General features: G+C 42.6%; 2 protein-coding genes across 5 annotated transcripts in view; one reads left to right on the top strand and one right to left on the bottom strand.

The window, feature by feature from the left end:
* Nucleotides 1–25,503, top strand: part of LOC118399358 (semaphorin-6D-like) — a 186,714-nt gene that overhangs the window by 80,707 nt on the left and 80,504 nt on the right. The window lies entirely within an intron of this gene.
* On the bottom strand, nucleotides 16,298–20,017 carry LOC127909806 (uncharacterized). The gene is made up of 10 exons (XM_052471836.1): nucleotides 19,894–20,017; nucleotides 19,148–19,191; nucleotides 18,830–18,907; nucleotides 18,619–18,684; nucleotides 18,420–18,506; nucleotides 17,321–17,425; nucleotides 16,988–17,086; nucleotides 16,816–16,863; nucleotides 16,622–16,702; nucleotides 16,298–16,501 (listed from the first exon to the last, which is right to left on the bottom strand). The coding sequence occupies exons 4-10, from the start codon at nucleotides 18,652–18,654 to the stop codon at nucleotides 16,298–16,300; spliced, it is 660 nt and encodes a 219-aa protein (XP_052327796.1). The 5' UTR covers nucleotides 18,655–18,684; nucleotides 18,830–18,907; nucleotides 19,148–19,191; nucleotides 19,894–20,017.

Below are 25,503 nucleotides of genomic sequence, written 5' to 3'. Positions count from 1 at the left end.
CTCGTCCATAACGGATTATCCAGGTATGGAAATGAAACGAACCCCAGTTCCCAACCAGCTGCATCTTCTCAAAGGGAAAACCAGAGTCTTCACTATTTGGCTGCAAAACAAAGACATCCCCTAATTGTAGAGCTTTCTCTGTGATTATTTATAAACAGACCAAGGGATTAAATCCAGACAGGGCTGCTGCCCAACCTCCTCATCCATATACTAAAGAACAAGACAGGATCAATTTATGAGTCAGTTTGAATGATTGACTGGTAGCCTATAGGAGTGACCGACTGGTATATGGAGGATCTCAAAAGGAGGCCACTGTATTATAGATTCTAAAAGGGTTGGCAGTTGAACTACACAGGTCTGTGTTCAAATGTTAAGGAAACATCTGAAGTATCTACACATGAATGGCTACCTGTTCAGTTTGAGAAGTCAGTTCCTCCCACACCAACCTCCCTACAGGAGTGAAACAGATGAAAATCGGCTGTTCCATCATGAAAATCTGTGAGAAAATGAGGGAAAGGACAACAAAGTATTTCACGACCATAGTGGATACTGAAGGTAATCATGCCTATTAGAAAATATGATCTTTGTCCAATAATCTGCATGGTTACCTGTGTGTTTAACACTGCCAGCTCTCTCACTATCATCCTCCCAGCAAGGGTAAGGTAATAAGTCAGCTGCAGTTGTAAAAACATGGAGTATGTTTACAGAAATGTATTCCCATATTGTTCTTCAGAAAACATCATGTTTGTGTTTAAGTTACATAAACCAGTCAATAGACCAGAGTGAAGACAAGAGAGTATCAGTACTGTTGGACTTACAGAGCTGGGAACCCACAGAGGTCCAGACCAAGGGACTAAAGCCAGACAGGGACGCTGCCCAACCTCCTCATCCACAAACTAAGGAATAAATCAGGATCCATTTTCAAGTCAGTAAAATTACAGTTTGAATGTCAGATTGTTATTGAACCAGTCCTGATAATGAAGCAGTATTGTTATAGCCTGGGTGCCAGGTAGTTTCAGCTCTCTGACAACTCCTTATGGGATTGTCATGCAAATATCATTTTGCCACGATGGAATTGGCAAGAGAGCAGAAACCTACCGGTACCCAGACTATTGATAGGCCTACAGTATTCTTACCTGAACAAGGACGGGGTCCTCCTGGTCCAGGGTGGGATCATGATCTTCATGAATAAACAATAAAGGATTATGTTTTCTAAGTTGAAGAAATACTACAAGACACCAAACATCTGTCCATGTAGTTAGGCTGATCTTATAATTTAATTGTGTTTATATTGTATGATATCACATTGTATTTATGTGTCTGCATAATGTACCAATATCTTCAATTAAACCTAAAGAAAAAGTTTGGTTTCAGAGGAGCATGTTCGTTTGTTGTTGTTAATAGTGGAATTACTAGCCATCATCATGTCATCAAATCACTCCTAAATGGCACCCTATTCCCTATTTATAGCACTACTATTAACCAGAGCCTTTGACCATATTACTATGGGCCCTGGTAGAAATAAATAAATAGGGAATAGGGTATAGGGTGCCATTTTAGACGAGACCTGAATATAGTTTCAGTCCGGACTATATACAGCATGTCAAAAAGTAAGGAGGACCACGGAACTCTTCATATCATTCATTAAAATGCCTTCATTTGTATGTAATGTTCAAGGGAAACAATTTTTAAAAACTTTCCATTGAACATTCCATACAAATAAAGGCATTTTCATTAATTTTATGAAGAGTGCCTTGGTCCTCCTTTCTTTTAGACGGCCAATTTACCCCTTTTACCAAAGAGCACCTTCTGTCTACCAAAACCTAATATTGTGTACCTTAGCAGCGCTTCCCTTCCTCCTTTTTTTCTACACGTTTATACAGTCAGTATTGCTATTTAGACATTGTAAAATATGTAAATGTACCCTCTTCAAACGTGACAACACGGTCCACGATCTCCAAGGTGGCCGGTTCATCCTCACCGACGCCGTAATATTTGTTATGAAAGTAGACTGCCGAACCCGTCGCGATCACCAGGCCAGCTGCACACAGAAGCCGCCGCTCGCGGAGCAATCTCAGCGTGGTCGCTTTCAAAAAACTACTGAACGTAGGCCTACTCATTATCGCCCTTCATGCTGCTGTGATTTGACCGAGTTCAAGACCATATAACACTTTCTTAGAATTAAAGGGTTTTATAGGGAATCATTAATACGTCAAATTATTCCATTCGGAATGGTTGGCAATGTCACAATGGGAGGAACATGTTTACCAAACTGATTAAAAAACACTCAACAGTGACATCAATTAAATTGCATTTTGGGGATGATTTGGGAGTTTATAAAATTGTGAACCATGGTTTAGAGAGCAGTGGGATTAGAGCAGTTTAGCAAATACATATGTCTCTAACACGGAGTAGAAAAAGGGACTGCGCCACAATACATAATGCGCTCTCCATGGTTCTGAAAAGGAACGTTCTTTCCTGCATTCATCATCTTCCTGTTCAAGGTCGAGCCCACTCACTGAACCACTCTCACTTTCACATTCGATTTGTTAAAGCATTCAACTTACAACAAACATAATTCAAATTAAGATCCTAAATCTGTATCAAAACATCCTGTGTAGAGGGGTGGGGGATTGTGGCAGATATCACAGGTTTGCCTTTGTAGATCTGAATATGAAGAAGAGACAGTTGAAAGGGGATGAGCCGAAAATATGGACTTGTGGAACTGTCCATGAACAAATTAAGTGCAAAAAACTACATTTAGAGGCTGAGTCATTGTGTAAAAGCCAAGTTTACACATTTGGGGCTTATCCAAACATTGACAATGCAACTGGGTGTCCATAGGCATGATCTCACCCAAGGTAATAGATACAGTTTGTATAGCATAATAAGTTTCCTTCTTGAGACCTGAAGTATGGTCTACCCATGTGCTATTGGCTAAACCTATGCCTCATCCAGTCACTTGTTGAAAATCATTAAGCATCAGCCAATCAAGGCAGCCAACCATCTCCCATGTCCATGTCTAGCACAGTCCAAGAATAATTGACTGCTTGTTGTTTTTGGCATTACTTCACGTTTAATTGTCAAATATATTTTGTGTGAGATTTGATTCCTACTTCAAACACTTTAAAACAAGTTTCTCCAGAAGGATGCCAACACAAGGTCATGTTGCAAATTGAAATTGTCAGCCTTCGTGTTTGAGCTTTCTCAGACAGCTGACTATTAGCTCTGTCAGCTTTAGCTTACATTGACCCACCAGGAAATTTGACCTTCACTGTTTGAAGGAGTGTGTCATCTGAATGTTTGAGGCCAAGCCATGTTGAGCCATGGGAAGACAGTTACAGCATACAAAGCACTGGTAGCCAACTTCTTCTATTTCATTTGAATAATGTCTCCTTCTTATGGCTGTTTCACACAGGAAGTAAGACTGTGCAAGTAGAGATACTGGTGTGCAAAAGAGCAGAAAAGTAAATAAAAACAGTATGGGGATGAGGTAGGTAGATTGGGTGGGCTATTTACAGATGGACTATGTACAGCTGCAGCGTTCTGTTAGCTGCTCAGATAGCTGATGTTTAAATAAAAGTCTCCAGCTTCAGCAATTTTTGCAATTTGTTCCAGTCACTAGCAGCAGAGAACTGGAAAAAAAGGCGGCCAAATGAGGTGTTGGCTTTGGGGATGTGTCTGAACTAGACACACTACTTATTTTATCAGGGTCTATTCAAATCAGAAGAGGAGCAAATAAATCGATGCGGTGTCTGTAACCTTTCCCATGCAAAACAGACAGTTACTGATGGGTGTGGAAAATTGACATTTTTTGCAAACCCAGAAGTGTAACCATTAGATATGCAAACTTGAAGGAATACGAATGCGAGTTTCCAGAGTGATTTCCCACATACAGTCTCTGACCTACTTAACAGTCTGATGGCCTTGAGACAGAAGCTGTTTTTCAGACTCTCGGTTCCAGCTTTGATACACCTGTACTGATCTTGCCTTCTGGATGACAGCGAGGTGAACTGGCAACTCCAAGAGCCAGTAAGTAACCCTCCTGCAGGTGCAATAAGCCCTCGAGCCCATTAGAGGACAGCATTGATTTATTTTTCACAGCTATGCCTCTACTAATAGGATAACCTGTTACAGTAATGGCATATACTGTACTGGATTGACAAGTTCATCAATGTCAAGAATAATGTCTGCATATCTAATCTCACAATGCAAGCAGGTGATACATGCTCGCCTCCTTTCCTGCCTGAGAGAGCTGTCTTTCTGACAGCTGTTTCCTTCTGTGTATAAAACGTTGTGGTCTGAAGTTGAACAAAACAGATGACTCATAATAAGTCATCAAGACTGATAGATATAGACTATATTTTGGCCCGTAAGTCCTTAATTTTAGATATTCACTTTTAAATGGTGTACATCTAAGACAGTTATATGAGACATATAGCTTGTAAAGGGGTAGGGAACACCATTAGAGTTTACTTGCTTTGTGATTCTGTTTCTCCTGTGGAAAGTGTTATGGTTCATGGCCAATTATTGCCTCATTCTACTACCATTGCACAACACCCACTAAGTACTACTGCTGAAATACTACAAACTTGTTTATAAAATGTTGTTTACACATACTCTTGCACTGATATCCCCACAACCACATCGTGCGATCTTAACACACTCATAAAATAGCAAATAGAATCTTTGTAGTCAATAGCAAAGCTTTTTCTGGTTCTGACCTTATCTCCTAAATTGGTTCATCTGTGAAACAGCACAGTTAAAAATATATGGCAAATAGAAATCAAACTGGATGGACATCAGAAATAGATGAGAGAGGTTGAGGGTAGAGGAAGGACAGGACTAAAATCAAACAAAATATAACTATTGTAAAGTAGTATATAGTATGTATAACCTGGAAGTAGAGGCCTAAGTGTTATTGTTCCCAGGTTTACTCCAATTAGGGAGGGGTGGTAGGGTTAGAAATTAATAAAGGAAAATATATATGAAATATATATATATATGCGTTTGTGTGTATGTATACGTATGTAGTTGATGTCGGAAGTTTACATACACTTGGGTTGGAGTCTTTAAAACTCCACTTCACAAATTTCTTGCTATCAAACTATAGTTTTGGCAAGTCGGTTAGGACATCTACTTTGTGCATGACACAAGTCATTTTTCCAACAATAGTTTACATACAGATTATTTCACTGTATCACAATTCCAGTGGGTCAGAAGTTGACATACACAAAGTTGACTGTGCCTTTAAACAGCTTGGAAAATTCCAGAATATGATGCCATGGCTTTAGAAGCTTCTGATAGGCTAATTGACATAATTTGAGTCAATTGGAGGTGTACCTGTGGATGTATTTTAAGGCCTATCTTCAAATGCAGTGCCTCTTTGCTTGACATTATTTTTAAAAAATCAGCCAAGTCCTCAGAAAAACTATTGTAGACCTCCACAAGTCTGGTTCATCCTTGGGAGCAATTTCCAAAGGTACCACGTTCATCTGTACACACAATAGTATGCAAGTATGAACACCATGGGACCACGCAGCCGTCATACCACTCTGTCTCCTAGAGATGAATGTACTTTGGTGCGAAAAGTGAAAATCAATCCCAGAACAACAGCAAACAACCGTGTGAAGATGCTGGAGGAAACCGGTACAAAAGTATCTATAACCACAGTAAAAACTAGTCCTATATCGACAATAACATGAAAGGCCGCTCGGCAAGGGAGAAGCCACTGCTCCAAAACCGCCATAAAAGCCAGACTACGGTTTGCAACTGCACGTGGGGACAAAGATGGTACTTTTTGGAGAAATGACCTCTGGTCTGATGAAACAAAATAGAACTGTTTGGCCATAATGATCATCGTTATGTTTGGAGGAAAAAAGGGGAGGCTTGCAAGCCGAAGAACACCATCCCAACCGTGAAGCACGGGGTGTCATGTTCATTGTAATGAGGAGACCAAGGCATACATTCTTCTTTCAATGAAGAAAGAACACTGAACAAACTAACAAAACGAACTGTGAAGCTAATACGGATAGTGCAGACAGGCAACTAAACATAGAATAAGAACCCACAAATACCCTAGACAAAATGGCTACCTAAATATGGTCCCTCTGATTGGGAACCAATGCAGGCCACCATAGACATACAGTGCCACCTACACGCACCAGCCCTCCGGTGGCAGCCCCCTGCACCAGGCTTCCTGTGCGTGTCCAGAGCCCAGTACTCCCTGTTTCTCCTCCTCGCACTCGCCCTGAGGTGCGTGTCCTCGGCCCAGTACCACCAGTGCCGGCACCACACATCAGGCCTATAGTGCCTTCCTCCTCTCCAGCGCAGCTGGAGTCTCGGTCCGCTGCCAGAGCTCCTGTCCCTCAGTCCAGAGGCGCCACAGCCCCTCAGTCCAGAGCCGCCAGAGCCCCTCAGACCAGAGGCGCCAGAGCCCCACAGTCCAGAGGCGCCAGAGCCCCTCAGTCCACAGGCGCCAGAGCCCCTCAGTCCAGAGGCGCCAGAGCCCCTCATTCCAGAGGCGCCAGAGCCCCTCATTCCAGAGGCGCCAGAGCCCCTCAGTCCAGAGGCGCCAGAGCCCCTCAGTCCAGAGGCGCCAGAGCCCCTCAGTCCAGAGGCACCAGAGATCCTCAGTCCAGCTGCCAGAGCCTTCCTCTCCAGCGTTGCCGGGCTGCCCGTCTGCCCAGCGCCATCAGAGTCTCCCGTCTGTCCTGAGCCACCAGTGCCGCCAGTCTGCAAGGAGCCGCCAGTGCCGCCAGTCTGCAAGGAGCCGCCAGTGGCGGCAGTCTGCAAGGAGCCGCCAGTGCCGCCAGTCTGCAAGGAGCCGCCAGTGCCGCCAGTCTGCAAGGAGCCGCCAGTGCCGCCAGTCTGCCAGGAGCCGCCAGTGCCGCCAGTCAGCCAGGATCCGCCAGTTCCGCCAGTCAGCCATGATCTGCCAGGGCCGCCATTCAGCCATGATCTGTCAGGGCCGCCATTCAGCCAGGATCTGCCAGAGCCGCCAGTCAGCCAGGATCTGCCAGAGTCGTCAGTCTGTCCCGAGTTGCCCCTCTGTCCCGAGCTGCCCCTCAGTCCAGTGGGTTCATTTAGAAGGGTTGCCGTGGTTAGGAGGCCACGGAAGCGGACAATGGGGCGGACTAAGACTATGGTGAAGTGGGGGCCACGTCCAGCACCAGAGCCGCCACCGCGGACAGATGCCCACCCAGACCCTCCCCAATAGGTTCAGGTTTTGCGGCTGTTTTCGGTTTTTCACGTTTCTTGTTTTTGTATATTGTTCTATTTTAATCCTTATTAAAGATGTATTTAAATTACCACACTGCGTTTTGGTCCGCCTCTCCTTCAACAGAAGAATCCCGTGACAGATGGCTAATGTGACCATGTCACGGACTACATTATCAAGAAAGGATGCTTTCTTCAGGACCTCCATTGAATGTTGGTTTGCAGAGCTCCTCCATAACTCTACAGAACTCCACATTACTGTTTTCCCTATTTCACCCTCACTTCAAAATCTTAATTAAACTAATCCCCCGTGAAGGAGATAAATGCTTAATTCCCTCCATGGCTCTTAGGCTGCATGTAAATGTTCTGCCAAGGGGCTTCAGCACAGAAAAAGCATAATTTGATAACGAAGAGGAGAAAAAAATTGTATTCCTCTTGTGCATTGCTCATTCCAAGTTTGTCTGCACATGAAGTTTAAATTGATTTGAACATGTTCGGATCGTACACAAGGAGACTACGTGAGTGTCACGTTCTGACCTTTATTTCCTTTGTTTTGTATTTATTTAGTATGGTCAGGGCGTGAGTTGGGTGGGCAGTCTATGTTTGATTTTCTATGATTTGGGATTTCTATGTTTCGGCCTAGTATGGTTCTCAATCAGAGGCAGGTGTCATTTGTTGTCTCTGATTGAGAATCATACTTAGGTAGCCTGGGTTGCACTGTTTATTTGTGGGTGATTGTCTATGTTAGTGGCTTGTGTTCAGCACAGGTCTCATTTGTAGCTTCACGGTTGTCATTGGTTTATTGTTTTTGTTACTCTTTTGTATAGTGTTGCAGTGTTCAGTGTTCTCTTGATTAAAATTCACGATGAACACATACCACGCCGCATTTTGGTCCTCTGTTCCTTCTCGCCTCTCCTCTTCAGATGAAGAGGAGGAAGACTGTGACAGTGAGAGATTTAATGTGACTCAATGTTGCTTCTAATAGCACCTTGAATTCGCTGATGTGGTTGTTTTTATATTTCCAAGAAAATCACTTTATATTTTACTTCAGACATATGAAATATTTGTAACAGCAATGTGAAAGAGCACTCAGAGATAATGATGACTTATCTTTTAGCCAAAAGATCAATGGCCAAACCCATTGAAGATAACTACTGTATTTTATTCATAAAGATAAATTGCATGCACATACAGTGAGCTCCAATAGTATTGGAACAGCCACAAATGTGTTGTTGTTTTGGCTCTGTACTCCAGGACTTTGATTTAAATTATACATAGACTATGGGGTTAAAGGGCAGACTGTCAGCTTTAATTTGAGGGTATTTCCATCCATATCGGTTGAACCCTTTAGAAATTACAGCACTTTTTGTATGCTGTCCCCCCATTTTAGGGGACCAAAAGTATTGGGACAATTCACTTATATGTGTATTAAAGTAGTAAAAGGTACTTGGTCCCATATTGACACCACATTAATGACTTCATCAAGCTTGTGACTCTACAAAGTTGTTGGATGCATTTGCTCTTTGTTTTTGTTGTGTTTCAGATTATTTTCTGCCCAACAGAAATGAATGGTAAATAATGTATTGTGTCATTTTGGAGTCACTTTTATTGTAGATAAGAATAGAATATGTTTCTAAACACGTCTACATTAATGTGGATGCGACCATGATTAGGGATAATCCTGAATGAATCGTGAATACTGAGGAGTGAGAAAGTTACAGAGGGTATAAATATCATACACCCCAGAAATGCTAACCTCCCCTGTTATTGTAATGGTGGGAGGTTAGCATGTCTTGCGCTTATGATAATTGTGTGTCTGCAACGTTCTCACTCATCATTATTGACGATTAATTAGTAGTCACTGGGTGAATTGGTACACCAGCCAAAGTGTAACTAATAACTTCACAATGCTCAAAGGGATATTTAATGTCTGCTTTTTTTTTTACCCATCTACCAATAGGTGCCCTTCTTTGTGAGGCATTGGAAAACCTCCCTGGTCTTTGTGGTTTTAATCTGTGTTTGAAGTTCACTGCTCGATTGGGGGACCTTACAGATAATAGGGAGGAGGACAGAGGTCAGAGACCTGGCAGTGTGGTACCAGGACAACAACCTCTCTCTCAATGTGAGTAAGGCAAAGGAGCTGATTGTGGACTACAGGAAATGGCAGGCCGAACAGGCCCCCTATTAACATCGACGGGACTGAAGTGGAGCGGGTCGAGAGTTTCAAGTTCCTTGGTGTCCACATCACCAACAAACTATCATGATCCAAACACACCAAGACAGATGTGAAGAGGGCACGACAACATGTTTTCCTCCTCAAGAGACTGAAAATATTTGACATGGGTCCCCAGATCCTCAAGAAGTTCTAGAGCTGTGCCATCGAGAGCATCCTGACCGTAGGCGCTACAGGAGTGTGTATGGACCAGTAAATCACTGAGGCCAAGCTTCCTGACATCCAGGACCTATAAACTAGGCGGTGTCACAGAAAGGCCCAGTCATCGTTATTGTTATGTACATTTCATTTGATTTTAGTTAGTTTATTTAGTAAATATTTTATCAACTTTATTTATTGAACTGCATTGTTGGTTAAGAGCATTTAAGTAAGCATTTCACTATAAGTTCTACTACACCTGTTGTATTCGGCACATGTGACAAATCAAATTTGATTTGATAATTGTATGTGTGTGTGTAGGTACAGAGATGAGGAAGTAGTCATTGAAAAATCATGTTAAACACCATTATTGCACACACAGAACTTATTATCTGACTTCTGTGATAGAAAAAATTATACATTTACATGATTTGTTTGATATTAATAGTTACCAATTAACACTTAACAAATAGGAGGATATTTCTGTTCTGTTAGTGTCTGTGTTTTTATTGTCTCCACTCTAGTTCCCTGCAGCTAATCTGGGCGTATGGTCACTGGAGATGGCTTGAGCTGACAAATGAGTGCGTGGCCATGCACGCCTCCAACTCAATCATCAAGTTTGCAGACGACACTACAGTGGCAGGCTTGATTACCAACAATGACGAGATGGCCTACAGGGAGGAGTTGAGGGCCCTCGGAGTGTGGTGTCAGGAAATAACCTCACACTCAACGTCAACAAAACAAACGAGACGATCGTGGACTTCAGGAAACAGCAGAGTGAGCACCCCCTATCCACATCGACGGGACCGTGGTGGAGAAAGTTTTAAGTTCCTCTGCGTATACATCACGGACAAACTGAACTGGTCCACCCACACAGACAGCGTGATGAAGAAGGCGCAATAGCGCCTTCAACCTCTGGAGGCTGAAGAAATTCGACTTGTCAACGAAAACACAAACAAACTTTTACAGATGCACAATCGAGAGCATCCTGTCGGGCTGTATCACCGCTTGGAACGGAAAAATATAATAATAATAATAATAATATATGCTTTAGCTGACCTCCCACAGCCGTATGGGTGGTCCCGGGAGGTGCCCACTACCCTGGCGTTACAAGAGGAGCCACAGAAGGACCTAGTGAGGTCTGCACAACATATCACTGGGGGCAAACTACCTGCCCTCCAGGACACCTACACCACTCGATGTAACAGATGGCCAAACAGATCATCAAGGCCATCAGACTGTTAACTTCTCTAGGGGGCAGCATTCGGAATTTTGTATGAAAAGCGTGCCCAAATTAAACTGCCTGCTACTCAGCCATAAAAGCCAGAATATGCATATAATTAGTAGATTTGGATAGAAAACATTCTGAAGTTTCTAAAACTGTTTGAATGATGTCTGTGAGTATAACAGAACGCATATGGCAGGCAAAAAACCTGAGAAGAAAAAATCCAACCAGGAAGTGGAAATCTGGGGTTTGTAGTTTTTCAAGTCATTGCCTATCGAATATACAGTGTCTATGGGGTCATATTGCACTTCCTAAGGCTTCACTAGATGTCAACAGTCTTTGATGCTTCTACTGTGAAGGAGGGGGAATGGGAGCTGAATGAGTCGGACTGTTACGTTCTGACCATAGTTCTTGTGTGTTTTCCTTGTTTTAGTGTTGGTCAGGACGTGAGCAGGATAGGCATTCTATGTTGTGTGTCTAGTTTGTCTGTTTCTGTGGTTGGCTGATATGGTTCTCAATCAGTGGCAGGTGTTAGTCATTGATTGGGAACCATTTTAGGTAGCTTGTTTTGTGTTGGGGTTTGTGGGTGATTATTTCCGTGTGTCTGTGTTTGTTTCAACAGACAGGACTGTTTTCGGTTTTCACATTTATTGTTTTGTATATTTGTAGTGTTTTCTCGGTATTTGTCTTTATTAAAGATGTTTAACCCTAACAACGCTGTGTTTGGTCCGCCTCTCCTTCCCAGTAAGAGCCGTTACAGAATCACCCACCAACCAAGGACCAAGCGGCGTGGTAACAGACAGCGGCAGCAGCAGCAGCAGCAGCAGCAGCAGCAACAGCACAGCTGCAAAAGCAACAGCAGGAGAAGCAACAGAGGCAGCAGCAGCAGCAGCAGCAGCAGCAACAGCAGGAGAAGCAACAGAGGAGCAGCAGCAGCAGAGGCAGCAGCAGCAGCAGCAGCAGCAGTGGGAGAGGCTGCACAATTTGGAAAAATGGACTTGGGAGGAGATCCTAGACGGGGAAAGGACCCTGGGCAGAGCCAGGGGGAATATTGCCGCCCCAAAGCCAAGCTGGAGGCAGCGAAAGCAGAGAGGCGGCATTGTGAGGAGCTAGCACGGCAGAGCGGCTGGAAGCCCGAGAGGCAGCCCCAAAAATGTATTGGGGGACACAGGGAGAGTGTGGCAGAGTCAGGAGCCAGACCTGAGCCAACTCCCTCTACCTCTCAGTCCTGAGCTACCTCTCAGTCCTGAGCTACCTCTCCAGTCCTGAGCTACCCCTCAGTCCTGAGCTACCCCTCAGGCCTGAGCTACCCATCAGTCCTGAGCTGCCCCTCAGTCCTGAGCTACCTCAGTCCCGAGCTGCCCCTCAGTCCGGAGCTGCCCCTCAGTCCAGTGGAGTCCTTTGTCAGGGTTGCTAGGCCCAGGTCGGCGGCGGAGGTCGCCACTCAAAGGACGCTAAGGAAGTGGACTATGGAGTGGGGTCCACGTCCAGCGCCAGAGCCTCCACCGCGGACAGATGCCCACCCAGTCCCTCCCCTATAGGTTTAGGTTGTGCGGTCGGAGTCCGCACCTTTGTTTCAACACACAGGACTGTTTTCGATTTTCACATTCATTGTTTTGTATATTTGTAGTGTTTTCTCTGTATTCTTCTTTATTAAAGATGTTTAAGCCTAACAACGCTGCGTTTTGGTCCGCCTCTCCTTCCCAGGAAGAAAGCCGTTACACAGACATCTGCCAGAGTGGCATGAGCTGATCACGCACGTTCACGTGAGAGTTAGCTTGCGTTCCACTGCATTTCTACAGACAAAGGAATTCTCCGGTTGAAACATTATTGAAGATTTATGCTAAAAACATCCTAAAGATTGATTCTATACATCGTTGACATGTTTCTACGGACTGTAACGGAACGTTTTGACTCTTCGGCTGCTCGCGCCTCATGAATTTGGATTACTGGGCTAAACACGAGAACAAAAAGGAGGTATTTGGACATAAATGATGGACATCGAACGCTAGCGTCCCACATTCCCGAGTGAGGTTAAGCAGCCATCACTAACATTGAGTGGCTGCTGCCAACATACTGACTCTAATCTCTAGCCACTTAAATAATAAAAAATTGGATGTAATAAATGTATCACTGGTCACTTTAAACAATGCCACTTTATATAATGTTTACATACCCTACATTACTCATCTCATATGTATATACTGTACTATACCATCTACTGCATCTTGCCAAAGCCGCACGGCCATCTCTCATCCATATATTTACATGTATATATTCTTATTCATTCCTTCATACTTGTGTGTGTATAAGGTAGTTGTTTTGAAATTGTTAGATTACTTTTAAAATATTACTGCACGGTCAGAACTAGAAGCACAAGCATTTCGCTACACTCGCATTAACATCTGCTAAGCATGTGTTTGTGACCAATAAAATGTGCTTTGATTTGATTTGACATGATGTAAAATTAGTTTGAGATTGACAGATAATGTTTAAATGCAAAATACTTTATTTTGTGTTTGGGATCCTCAGCTCAGTTTGGGACCCTTAATCCAGGCTGGACAGGAGGAAGTCAACCTGCATTTCTAGAATCTCCATCACCTGCCACGAGAGCCTCTGTGGGCTTTCATAGATGGACTCATCGAGGTTGAAGATGGAGTCCAACCACGCCTTCATCTGATCCTGACGACAACAGACACATCATCATCATCAACAAATAGTTAATGACCAGCTACAAAGAAAAGGATGACAAACCATCACACACAGTTCAAGAGAGAGAGAGAGAGAGAGAGAGAGAATAAATAAATAAATATGCACCTTAATGAGGAGGTAGAAGTTCCCAGCAGACTCTGTCCAGGCTCCTCCAGGAGGGCGAATCCTCATCATCACTTCCATGAGCAGATAATAGAAGGTACCAGGCCTCTGGAGTAGGAACAGGGGACATGAGTGAGTGTCTACAGACCTGGTATGGCTACAGTGTGGATGGGGTAGATAAACAACAGGATGTTTACATTATTAGGGTCACTTACAGATGTTGGAAGAGATGTTTTTCCTTCAAGAAGGCTCAGTAGAACGAATTCATAAAATACATCCGTGAAATTGATGTGGTTGATCTGAAGTCAAACAAATAAGATAATTACATATTTTTCATTGACAAGCACTTTAGAAAGTCTCATTGAGTAGATGTTGGATGAGCAGACGGTGCCTGCAGCTAACACTCAAGCTTGCATGTAAACCTACTCCTACAAGAGCCATCTCCAGCTCTAGTCGCTCCCTGTTTGCTGGCTCATTAATGAAGTTCACCAGGATGTCGTAGGCCTGCTGAAACTGCCTCACATCCTCAAAACAAAACAATCATACAATTCCTTAGAACTTGGATCATAAACTCAAAGCTTCAGGTCTGTAATTCAGAGGGCCTCTGATTGTTTGGCTTGTAAGACATTGGAACTTTTCAACTAAACCTTATGAATCACTATTGCCTAAATGTAAGTAACTGGGCAAAGACTGGTTGAATCAACTTTGTTTCCTTGTCATTTCAACAACAACAATGTAATGTGATGATGTTGAATCAAAATGGAAAACTGATTGGAATTGAAAAAAGTCATCAACGTATTTCTTTCACCAAACTTTTAACCTAAGTCCAATGACCTGGTAGATTTTTTTGATTGGATTCACATTAGTTGACAACTCAACCAAATGTAACTAAAACGACACGCTGAAATGACATCTGTGCCCAGTGGGAACTATATATCTGGTCTGATGAATGTTGTACAATTATTTGAATGGTTACCTGCTGGTTGAGCTCGGACAGTCCACTCAACACCATCCTCCCAGCGTGGGTGAGGTAATTAAGGGAGGTACTGTCTGAGGATGTCAGAGCCTGTGAGAACAAGACAGTACATTTAGAAATGGTACAGAAATGTACATCAAATGAAATTCAAAAGGTGGTAAATTCACACTTTCTCACCTCCATAGCACATCGGATACCGGCCAGCCTCAGAGAGAAGTTGCTTGTCCCTTGGTTTCCAAAGTAACTCCTGTAAATAGAAATGTTTTTAGCAAATGTGCAACATAAGAAGCTAAAGCATACATTAATGCCATGAGATGAAGATATCCTTTTATGTTAGCCTATGTTACAACTGCAGGATTTATAAAAACCATACCAATGTAGGATCTTAATTTGATCCGTCGTTTGTTGCTGAGACACTTGTAGTGTATTTTAGTTTTAAAAAGGCTTTTAAAGTTTGTAATTACAGACTTGATTTGCCCTAACGAAAAATCTAGCAACCCCTTCAAAAATGTCAAATATAATCCACATAATAACAAATATTTCCTATGCCAAGAGTGCCAAAAGTGTGCAAAGCTGTTGTCAAGGCAAAGGGTGACTATTTGAAGAATCTCAAACATAAAATATATTTTGATTCCATGTGTTCTTTCATAGTTTTGATGTCTTCACTATTATTCTACAACGTAGAAAAGAGTAAAAATAAAGAAAACCCTTGAATGAGTAGTTGTTTGAAAACGTTTGAACGGTAGTGTATATAAAGTGTTTCAACTCTATATCTGAAATGCTAATGGTGTCTTCTTTTTAAGACTATATCCATGTGTGTGAGATGTATACTTTTGTTTCAAGGTAGATTTGTTTAAGACTACTAAGAAACACTGTGTGTGACAGTCACACCCTGACCATAGAGAGCCTTTTTATTCTCTTTTTTGGTTAGGTTGGGGTGTGACTATGGTGGGTAATCTAGGTTGTTTTTTTCTATTTTGGCCTGGTATGGTTCCCTATCAGAGGCAGCTGTTTATTGTTGTCTCTGATTGGGAATCATATTTAGGCAGCCATTTCCCCTCTGTGTTTTGTGGGATCTTGTTTTTGTGTTGTTGCCTTTGAGCACTCCAGATCATAACGTTTCGTTTATTCTTTATTGTTTTTGTGCGGTTCACTTCAAATAAAAGATGTCGAACCGATTTCACGCTGCGCTTTGGTACGAGTGTTCTTATGACGATCCTGACAGTGACCCTGATTTAGCCCACTGCAGTAAAAGGTTATTAAGGTCCTACATCTGTATAACTACAATATAGGGGCAGATTATTTCAAAGCAAATGTTTTTACTATAGATGAACACATGAAAGCAAACTCACCACAGCTGGGGCACATCTGCAACATTATGTTGCTCCTCCACAAACTCCTAAAACAGACATCACATTAACATCAACTCTGGGCTCCCAAGGTAAGTCACTTAAGAATTTGTTCCTAGATAAGTAAATAAAATAAATACTAAACTGCATTTCACCTGCAACTGAAGAGGACAAAACATTCAGTGACATCATAACAATACTTTCATCCTGACCTAAAAACTTGACAAACCTGTTGAAACCAAAACACTGTGCTTGGAACACAATGACACTGAGACACACCCTGTACACACAAGTACAAATGTCAGGAAAACAAATAAAAAGGGTTATTGACTGTAGAAAGAGTTTTACCTGAGGAGTGCTGTCAGGGGTCTGGTCCTGGGTAAAGTGGTAAGGTGGAGGGGAAGGGAACGGGGGAGGCGGAGGGGGAGGTGGAGAATCCTGGGGAACTGCTGAGAGGAGCCAGAGGACGGCTCATGAGGGGTGGTGATAATGTCAGAGGTAGAGAACTGATACGTCATCATGTCATCCCCCTCTCCTGGAACCCTCCACTGTGGTGGAGATATCCACCTGCTGTTTAACAAACAACACCGTCAGCCCAACCACAATGTTGAAAACCCCTCAACCAAACACTGAAATAAATCCTACCACAGAGAAACAACGAGGCATACCTGGGCATCCTCATAATAGGTGAACTCTGACCTCCTCTTGACGAGGCAAGACCTGAGTCCATGGATCCTTCTACCAAGGAACTAAAAATGAGGATAGAAATTTAAATGTATCATTTCATTTTGTCAACATTTATTTAAATAGGTAAATGGACATTTGCCACTTTCCATTTTCTTTTATGAGTGTTTGACTGTACCTTAATACCAGTCACCTCCTTGTTGGTGAGGACCACCTGGACATTACCCTTTCAAAGAGGCACATGGCAAAATTACATTTCATTCAGGAAATATAAGTAGCCCTATATTTTGTACATCATTTGACACAAAACAGGTGCATTTGAGATGAAAGATCAGTTGAGAATCTCTCACCCATGGGTCCAGGATTTTTTCCTGAATGACTCTGCTCCACCACAGCTGTTTCTCCACTCCCCTCACAATGCACAGGTGATGCATGTCCTCTTCGTTTTGCTATAAGGAAAAACAGCTTCAGTCTGCACACCTCTCTGTATATTTTAGATGTAGATTTCTATATCATTTGGCAGGTGATCACCACTGGCAGTGATATAGAGCCCACATGATGTTCGTACAACAACTTTCCTCTAGGTTTCAATTAGGACCAGACATACAAAAGAAACCCCAGAGACAAATGGGAGTTAAAACACACAGGTGTGTTCATAAATGTTAAGAATATGTCTGAAGTACCTGCACTCGTCCATAACGGATTATCCAGGTATGGAAATGAAACGAACCCCAGTTCCCAACCAGCTGCATCTTCTCAAAGGGAAAACCAGAGTCTTCACTATTTGGCTGCAAAACAAAGACATCCCCTAATTGTAGAGCTTTCTCTGTGATTAATAATAAACAGACCAAGGGATTAAATCCAGACAGGGCTGCTGCCCAACCTCCTCATCCATATACTAAGGAACAAGACAGGATCAATTTATGAGTCAGTTTGAATGATTGACTGGTAGCCTATAGGAGTGACCGACTGGTATATGGAGGATCTCAATAGGAGGCCACTGCATTATAGATTCTAAAAGGGTTGGCAGTTGAACTACACAGGTCTGTGTTCAAATGTTAAGGAAACATCTGAAGTATCTGCACATGAATGGCTACCTGTTCAGTTTGAGAAGTCAGTTCCTCCCACACCATCCTCCCTACAGGAGTGAAACAGATGAAAATCGGCTGTTCCATCATGAAAATCTGTGAAAAATAAGAAACAGCTTTAAAGACATCAAAGTATTAATCTACCATAGTGGTTACTGAAGGTAATTATCCCTATTAGATCACATGAGCATTGGTTAATTTTCGGCATGGTTACCTGTGTATTTAATACTGACAGCTCTCTCACCAGCGCGTTCCCAGCATGGGTAAGGTAATACGTTGGCTGCAGTTTGACAGGCTATAGCAAAAGGGAATATGTTTACAGAAATGCATTTCCATATGTTTTTTTCTTCTTCAGAGAACGTTATGTTTATGTTTAAGCCACCCCTAAAGACCAGAGAGTATCAGCATGGATGGACTCACAGCGCTTGAAACCCACTGAGGTCCAGACCAAGAGATTAAAGTCAGACCAGGCTGCTGCTGAACCTCCTCATCCACATACTGAGGAACAAGACAGTATCAATTTAAGAGTCCGTTTGAATGATAGACTGGTAGCCTAAAGGAGTGACAGATGTTTAGGGAGGATCGCAAGTGGTGGCCACTGATTATAGATGCTAAAAGATTTGGCAGTTGAACTACACAGGTCTGTGTTCTAAGGTTGAGGAAACATCTGAGGTACCTGCATATGAATGGCTACCTGTTCAGTTTGAGAAGACAGTTCCTCCCACACCAACCTCCCTACAGGAGTGAAACAGGAGAAAATAGGCTGCTCCATCATGAAAATCTGTGAGAAAATGAGGGAAAGGACAACAAAGTATTTCACGACCATAGTGGATACTGAAGGTAATGATGCCTATTAGAAAATATGATCTTTGTCCAATAATCTGCATGGTTACCTGTGTGTTTAACACTGCCAGCTCTCTCACTATCATCCTCCCAGCAAGGGTAAGGTAATAAGTCAGCTGCAGTTGTAAAAAACATGGAATATGTTTACAGAAATGTATTCCCATATTGTTCTTCAGAAAACATAATGTTTGTGTTTAAGTTACATAAACCAGTCAATAGACCAGAGTGAAGACAAGAGAGTATCAGTACTGTTGGACTTACAGAGCTGGGAACCCACAGAGGTCCAGACCAAGGGACTAAAGCCAGACAGGGACGCTGCCCAACCTCCTCATCCACAAACTAAGGAATAAATCAGGATCCATTTTCAAGTCAGTAAAATTACAGTTTGAATGTCAAATTGTTATTGAACCAGTCCTGATAATGAAGCAGTATTGTTATAGCCTGGGTGCCAGGTAGTTTCAGCTCTCTGACAACTCCTTATGGGAATGTCATGCAAATATCATTTTGCCACGATGGAATTGGCAAGAGAGCAGAAACCTACCGGTACCCAGACTATTGATAGGCCTACAGTATTCTTACCTGAACAAGGACTGGGTCCTCCTGGTCCAGGGTGGGATCATGATCTTCATGAATAAACAATAAAGGATTATTTTCTCTAAGTTGAAGAAATACTACAAGACACCAAACATCTGTCCATGTAGTTAGGCTGATCTTATAATTGAATTGTGTTTATATTGTATGATATCACATTGTATTTATGTGTCTGCATAATGTACCAATATCTTAAATTAAACCTAAAGAAAAGGTTTGGTTTCAGAGGAGCATGTTCGTTTGTTGTTGTTAATAGTGGAATTACTAGCCATCATCATGTCATCAAATCACTCCTAAATGGCACCCTATTCCCTATTTATAGCACTACTATTAACCAGAGCCTTTTGACCATATTACTATGGGCCCTGGTAAAAAAAAAAAATAATAGGGAATAGGGTATAGGGTGCCATTTTAGACAACGCCTGAATATAGTTTCAGTCCGGACTATATACAGCATGTCAAAAAGTAAGGAGGACCACGGAACTCTTCATATCATTCATTAAAATGCCTTCATTTGTATGTCATGTTCAAGGGAAACCATGTTTAAAAACTTTCCATTGAACATTGGTCCTCCTTTCTTTTAGACGGCCAATTTACCCCTTTTACCAAAGAGCACCTTCTGTCTACCAAAAGCTACTATTGTGTACCTTAGCAGCGCTTCCCTTCCTCCTTTTTTTCTACACGTTTATACAGTCAGTATTGCTATTTAGACATTGTAAAATATGTAAATGTACCCTCTTCAAACGTGACAACACGGTCCACGATCTCCAAGGTGGCCGGTTCATCCTCACCGACGCCGTAATATTTGTTATGAAAGTAGACTGCCGAACCCGTCGCGATCACCAGGCCAGCTGCACACAGAAGCGGCCGCTCGCGGAGCAATCTCAGCGTGGTCGCTTTCAAAAAACTACTGAACGTAGGCCTACTCATTATCGCCCTTCATGCTGCTGTGTTTTGACCGAGTTCAAGACCATATGACACTTTCTTAGAATTAAAGGGTTTTATAGGGAACCATTAATACGTCAAATTATTCCATTCGGAATGGTTGGCAATGTCACAATGGGAGGAACATGTTTACCAAACTGATTAAAAAACACTCAACAGTTACATCAATTGAATTGCATTTTGGGGATGATTTGGGAGTTTATAAAATTGTGAACCATGGTTTAGAGAGCAGTGGGATTAGAGCAGTTTAGCAAATACATATGTCTCTAACACGGAGTAGAAAAAGGGGCTGCGCCACAATACATAATCCGCTCTCCATGGTTCTGAAAAGGAACGTTCTTTCCTGCATTCATCATCTTCCTGTTCAAGGTCGAGCCCACTCACTGAACCACTCTCACTTTCACATTCGATTTGTCAAAGCATTCAACTTCCACGCGTGGGACTAAAACATAATTCAAATTAAGATCCTAAATCTGTATCAAAACATCCTGTGTAGAGGGGTGGGGGATTGTGGCAGATATCACAGGTAATCAGCCTTTGTAGATCTGAATATGAAGAAGAGACAGTTGAAAGGGGATGAGCCGAAAATATGGACTTGTGGAACTGTCCATGAACAAATTAGGTGCAAAAACTACATTTAGAGGCTGAGTCATTGTGTAAAAGCCAAGTTTACATTTGGGGATTATCCAAACATTGACAATGCAACTGGGTGTCCATAGGCATGATCTCACCCAAGGTAATAGATACAGTTTGTATAGCATAATAAGTTTCCTTCTTGAGACCTGAAGTATGGTCTACCCATGTGCTATTGGCTAAACCTATGCCTCATCCAGTCACTTGTTGAAAATCATTAAGCATCAGCCAATCAAGGCAGCCAACCATCTCCCATGTCCATGTCCAGCACAGTCCAAGAATAATTGACTGCTTGTTGTTTTTGGCATTACTTCACGTTTAATTGTCAAATATATTTTGTGTAAGATTTGATTCCTACTTCAAACACTTTAAAACAAGTTTCTCCAGAAGGATGCCAACACAAGGTCATGTTGCAAATTGAAATTGTCAGCCTTCGTGTTTGAGCTTCTCGGACAGCTAACTATTAGCTCTGTCAGCTTTAACTTACATTGACCCACCTGGAAATTTGACCTTCACTGTTTGAAGGAGTGTGTCATCTGAATGTTTGAGGCCAAGCCATTTTGAGCCATGGGAAGACAGTTACAGCATACAGAGCACTGGTAGCCAACTTCTTCTATTTCATTTGAATAATGTCTCCTTCTTATGGCTGTTTCACACAGGAAGTAAGACTCTGTGCAAGTAGAGATACTGGTGTGCAAAAGAGCAGAAAAGTAAATAAAAACAGTATGGGGATGAGGTAGGTAGATTGGGTGGGCTATTTACAGATGGACTATGTACAGCTGCAGCGTTCTGTTAGCTGCTCAGATAGCTGATGTTTAAAGTTGGTGAGGGAAATAAAAGTCTCCAGCTTCAGCAATTTTTGCAATTTGTTCCAGTCACTAGCAGCAGAGAACTGGAAAAAAAGGCGGCCAAATGAGGTGTTGGCTTTGGGGATGTGTCTGAACTAGACACACTACTTATTTTATCAGGGTCTATTCAAATCAGAAGAGGAGCAAATAAATCGATGCGGTGTCTGTAACCTTTCCCATGCAAAACAGACAGTTACTGATGGGTGTGGAAAATTGACATTTTTTGCAAACCCAGAAGTGTAACCATTAGATATGCAAACTTGAAGGAATACGAATGCGAGTTTCCAGAGTGATTTCCCACATACAGTCTCTGACCTACTTAACAGTCTGATGGCCTTGAAACAGAAGCTGTTTTTCAGACTCTCGGTTCCAGCTTTGATACACCTGTACTGACCTTGCCTTCTGGATGACAGCGAGGTGAACTGGCAACTCCAAGAGCCAGTAAGTAACCCTCCTGCAGGTGCAATAAGCCCTCTAGCCCATTAGAGGACAGCATTGATTTATTTTTCACAGCTATGCCTCTACTAATAGGATAACCTGTTACAGTAATGGCATATACTGTAACTGGATTGACAAGTTCATCAATGTCAAGAACAATGTCTGCATATCTAGTCTCACAATGCAAGCAGGTGATACATGCTCGCCTCCTTTCCTGCCCGAGAGAGCTGTCTTTCTGACAGCTGTTTCCTTCTGTGTATAAAACGTTGTGGTCTGAAGTTGAACAAAACAGATGACTCATAATAAGTCATCAAGACTGATAGATATAGACTATATTTTGGCCCGTAAGTCCTTAATTTTAGATATTCACTTTTAAATGGTGTACATCTAAGACAGTTATAGGAGACATATAGCTTGTAAAGGGGTAGGGAACACCATTAGAGTTCACTTGCTTTGTGATTCTGTTTCTCCTGTGGAAAATGTTGTTGTTCATGGCCAATTATTGCCTCATTCTACTACCATTGCACAACACCCACTAAGTACTTATTTTGTTTATAAAATGTTGTTTACACATACTCTTGCACTGATATCCCCACAACCACATCGTGCGATCTTAACACACTCATAAAATAGCAAATAGAATCTTTGTAGTCAATAGCAAAGCTTTTTCTGGTTCTGACCTTATCTCCTAAATTGGTTCATCTGTGAAACAGCACAGTTAAAAATATATGGCAAATAGAAATCAAACTGGATGGACATCAGAAATAGATGAGAGAGGTTGAGGGTAGAGGAAGGACAGGACTAAAATCAAACAAAATATAACTATTGTAGTATATAGTATATAGTATATAGTATGTATAACCTGGAAGTAGAGGCCTAAGCGTTATTGTTCCCAGGTTTACTCCAATTAGGGGAGGGGTGGTAGGGTTAGAAATTAATAAAGGAAAAAAAATACACAAAAATATATATATATATGAGTTTGTGTGTATGTATACGTATGTAGTTGAAGTCGGAAGTTTACATACACTTAGGTTGGAGTCATTAAAACTCCACTCCACAAATTTCTTGCTAACAAACTATAGTTTTGGCAAGTCGGTTAGGACATCTACTTTGTGCATGACACAAGACATTTTTCCAACAATAGTTTACATACAGATTATTTCAATCACAATTCCAGTGGGTCAGAAGTATAAACACTAAGTTGACCAAACAGCTTGGAAAATTCCAGAATATGATGCCATGGCTTTAGAAGCTTCTGATAGGCTTCTTGTCATAATTTGAGATCAATTGGAGGTGTACCTTGGATGTATTTTAAGGCCTATCTTCAAATGCAGCAAACAACCGTGGGAAGATTCTTTAAAAATCAGCCAAAAGTCCTCAAAAACCTTGAAAGGCCGCTCCAGCAAGTCTGGTTCATCCTTGGGAGCAATTTCGCCAAGGGCGGCACGCGTACACACAATAGTGGTGAGAGCATTGGACTACCATGGGACCACGTTGCGAGTTCAAACTCCTCCTAGAGATGAATGTAGGTACAAAAGTGAAAATCTGCCCAGAACAGGCAGCAAACAACCGTTCCCAGGCTGGAGGAAAATAAAATATGTTCTATAACCACTTGCCTGGTTAAATAGTCCTATAAAAAATAAAGGCCGCTAAAATAAAAATAAAGCCAGACTACGGTTTGCAACTGCACGTGGGGACAAAGATTGTACTTTTTGGAGAAATGACCTCTGGTCTGATGATGCAAAAATAGAACTGTTTGGCTATAATGACCATCGTTATGTTTGGAGGAAAAAGGAGGCTTGCAAGCCGAAGAACACCATCCCAACCGTGAAGCACGGGGTGGAAGCATCATGTTGTGGGACCAAGGCATACATTCTTCTTTCAGAAGACTGGGTGCACTTCACAAAATAGATGGCATCATGAGGGAAGCTAAAATTTTGTGGATATTTGAAGCAACATCTAAGAACATCAAATCAGACAAAATGGCTAGCAAATATGGTTTTCCAAATGGACGATGCAGGCCACCATAGACATACAGTGCCAAAGTTGTGCAAAGCCCTCCGGTGGACAACAAAGCACCAGGCTATTGCGTGTCCAGATCCAGTACTCCCTGTTTCTCCTCCTCGCAAATTTGTGAGGCAGCGTGTCCTGAAAAAGCAGTACCACCAGTGCCGGCACCAAGGCCTATAGCCTTCCTCCTTCCAGCGCAGCTGGAGTCTCGCCTGTCCGGCGCATGCCAGAGCTCCCGCCCCTCAGTAGAGGCTCTAGTCCAGGCGCCAGAGCCCCACAGTCCAGAGGCGCCGAGCCCTCAGTGACAGGTGGGCCCCTCATCCAGGGCGCCAGAGCCCCCTGGTTTCCAGTTGGCCTGAGCCCCTCATGGTTCCCAGATCGCCAGACCCCTCAGTTTAGAGGCGTTGTCTCTGATTGGGGATCAGTCCAGAGGCGCCAGAGCCCCTCAGTCCAGAGGCACCATTGTAATTTCCAGCTGCCAGATCTTGTCTTCACGTTGCCTCGCCCGTTGTGCTTTATTGTTTTTGTCCTGAGCCAGTTTCGATCTTAATAAAATTATGTGGCAGTCTGCGCACGCCACCTTGGTCCAGTCTGCAAGGAGCGCCAGTGCCAAGTCTGCAAGGAGCCGCCAGTGCCGCCAGTCTGCCAGGAGCCGCCAGTGGGCCAAAATCAGCCAGGACTTATTGTGGGAAGCCATGATCTGCCAGGCCGCCATTCAGCCATGATCTGTCAGGGCCGCCATTTAAAGTCAAGCTACCAGTCAGCCAGGATCTGCCAGAGTCGTAAACTTCTGTCCTACTGGGAATGTGCCCCTCTGTCTGAAAGAAATCTGTCAAGCTGCCCCTCAGTCCAGTGGGTTCATTTATTCTGCCATGGTTAGGAGGCCACATTCTGGGGCGGACTAAGACTATGGTGAAGTGGTGATCCTAACTGACCTAACACAGGGACAGATTACCCAGGCCCTCCCCAATGGTTCAGGTTTTGTTTCTTGGGTTAACTGGTTTTAATGTATCTTGTTTTGTATATTGTTCTACTTTAATCCTTATTAAAGATGTATATGACACTGAAGCCGCCTCTCCTTCACAAAACAAGTGACAGATGGCTAATGTGACCATGTCACGGACTACATTAGCAAGAAAGGATGCTTTCTTCAGGACCTCCATTGAATGTTGGTTTGCAGAGCTCCTCCATAACTCTACAGAACTCCACATTACTGTTTTCCCTATTTCACCCTCACTTCAAAATCTTAATTAAACTAATCCCCCATAAAGGAGATAAATGCTTAATTCCTCCATGGCTCTTAGGCTGCATGTAAATGTTCTGCCAAAGGGGCTTCAGCACAGAAAATAGCATCATTTGATAAGGAAGAGGATAAAAAATTGTATTCCTCTTGTGCATTGCTCATTCCCCCTTTTGTCTGCACATGAAGTTTAAATTGATTTGAACATGTTCTTATCGTACACCAGGAGA

This window comes from Oncorhynchus keta, chromosome 20, assembly GCF_023373465.1.
Source record: "Oncorhynchus keta strain PuntledgeMale-10-30-2019 chromosome 20, Oket_V2, whole genome shotgun sequence".
Lineage (NCBI taxonomy): Eukaryota > Metazoa > Chordata > Actinopteri > Salmoniformes > Salmonidae > Oncorhynchus > Oncorhynchus keta.
This window is presented reverse-complemented; position numbering and strand designations above follow the sequence as displayed.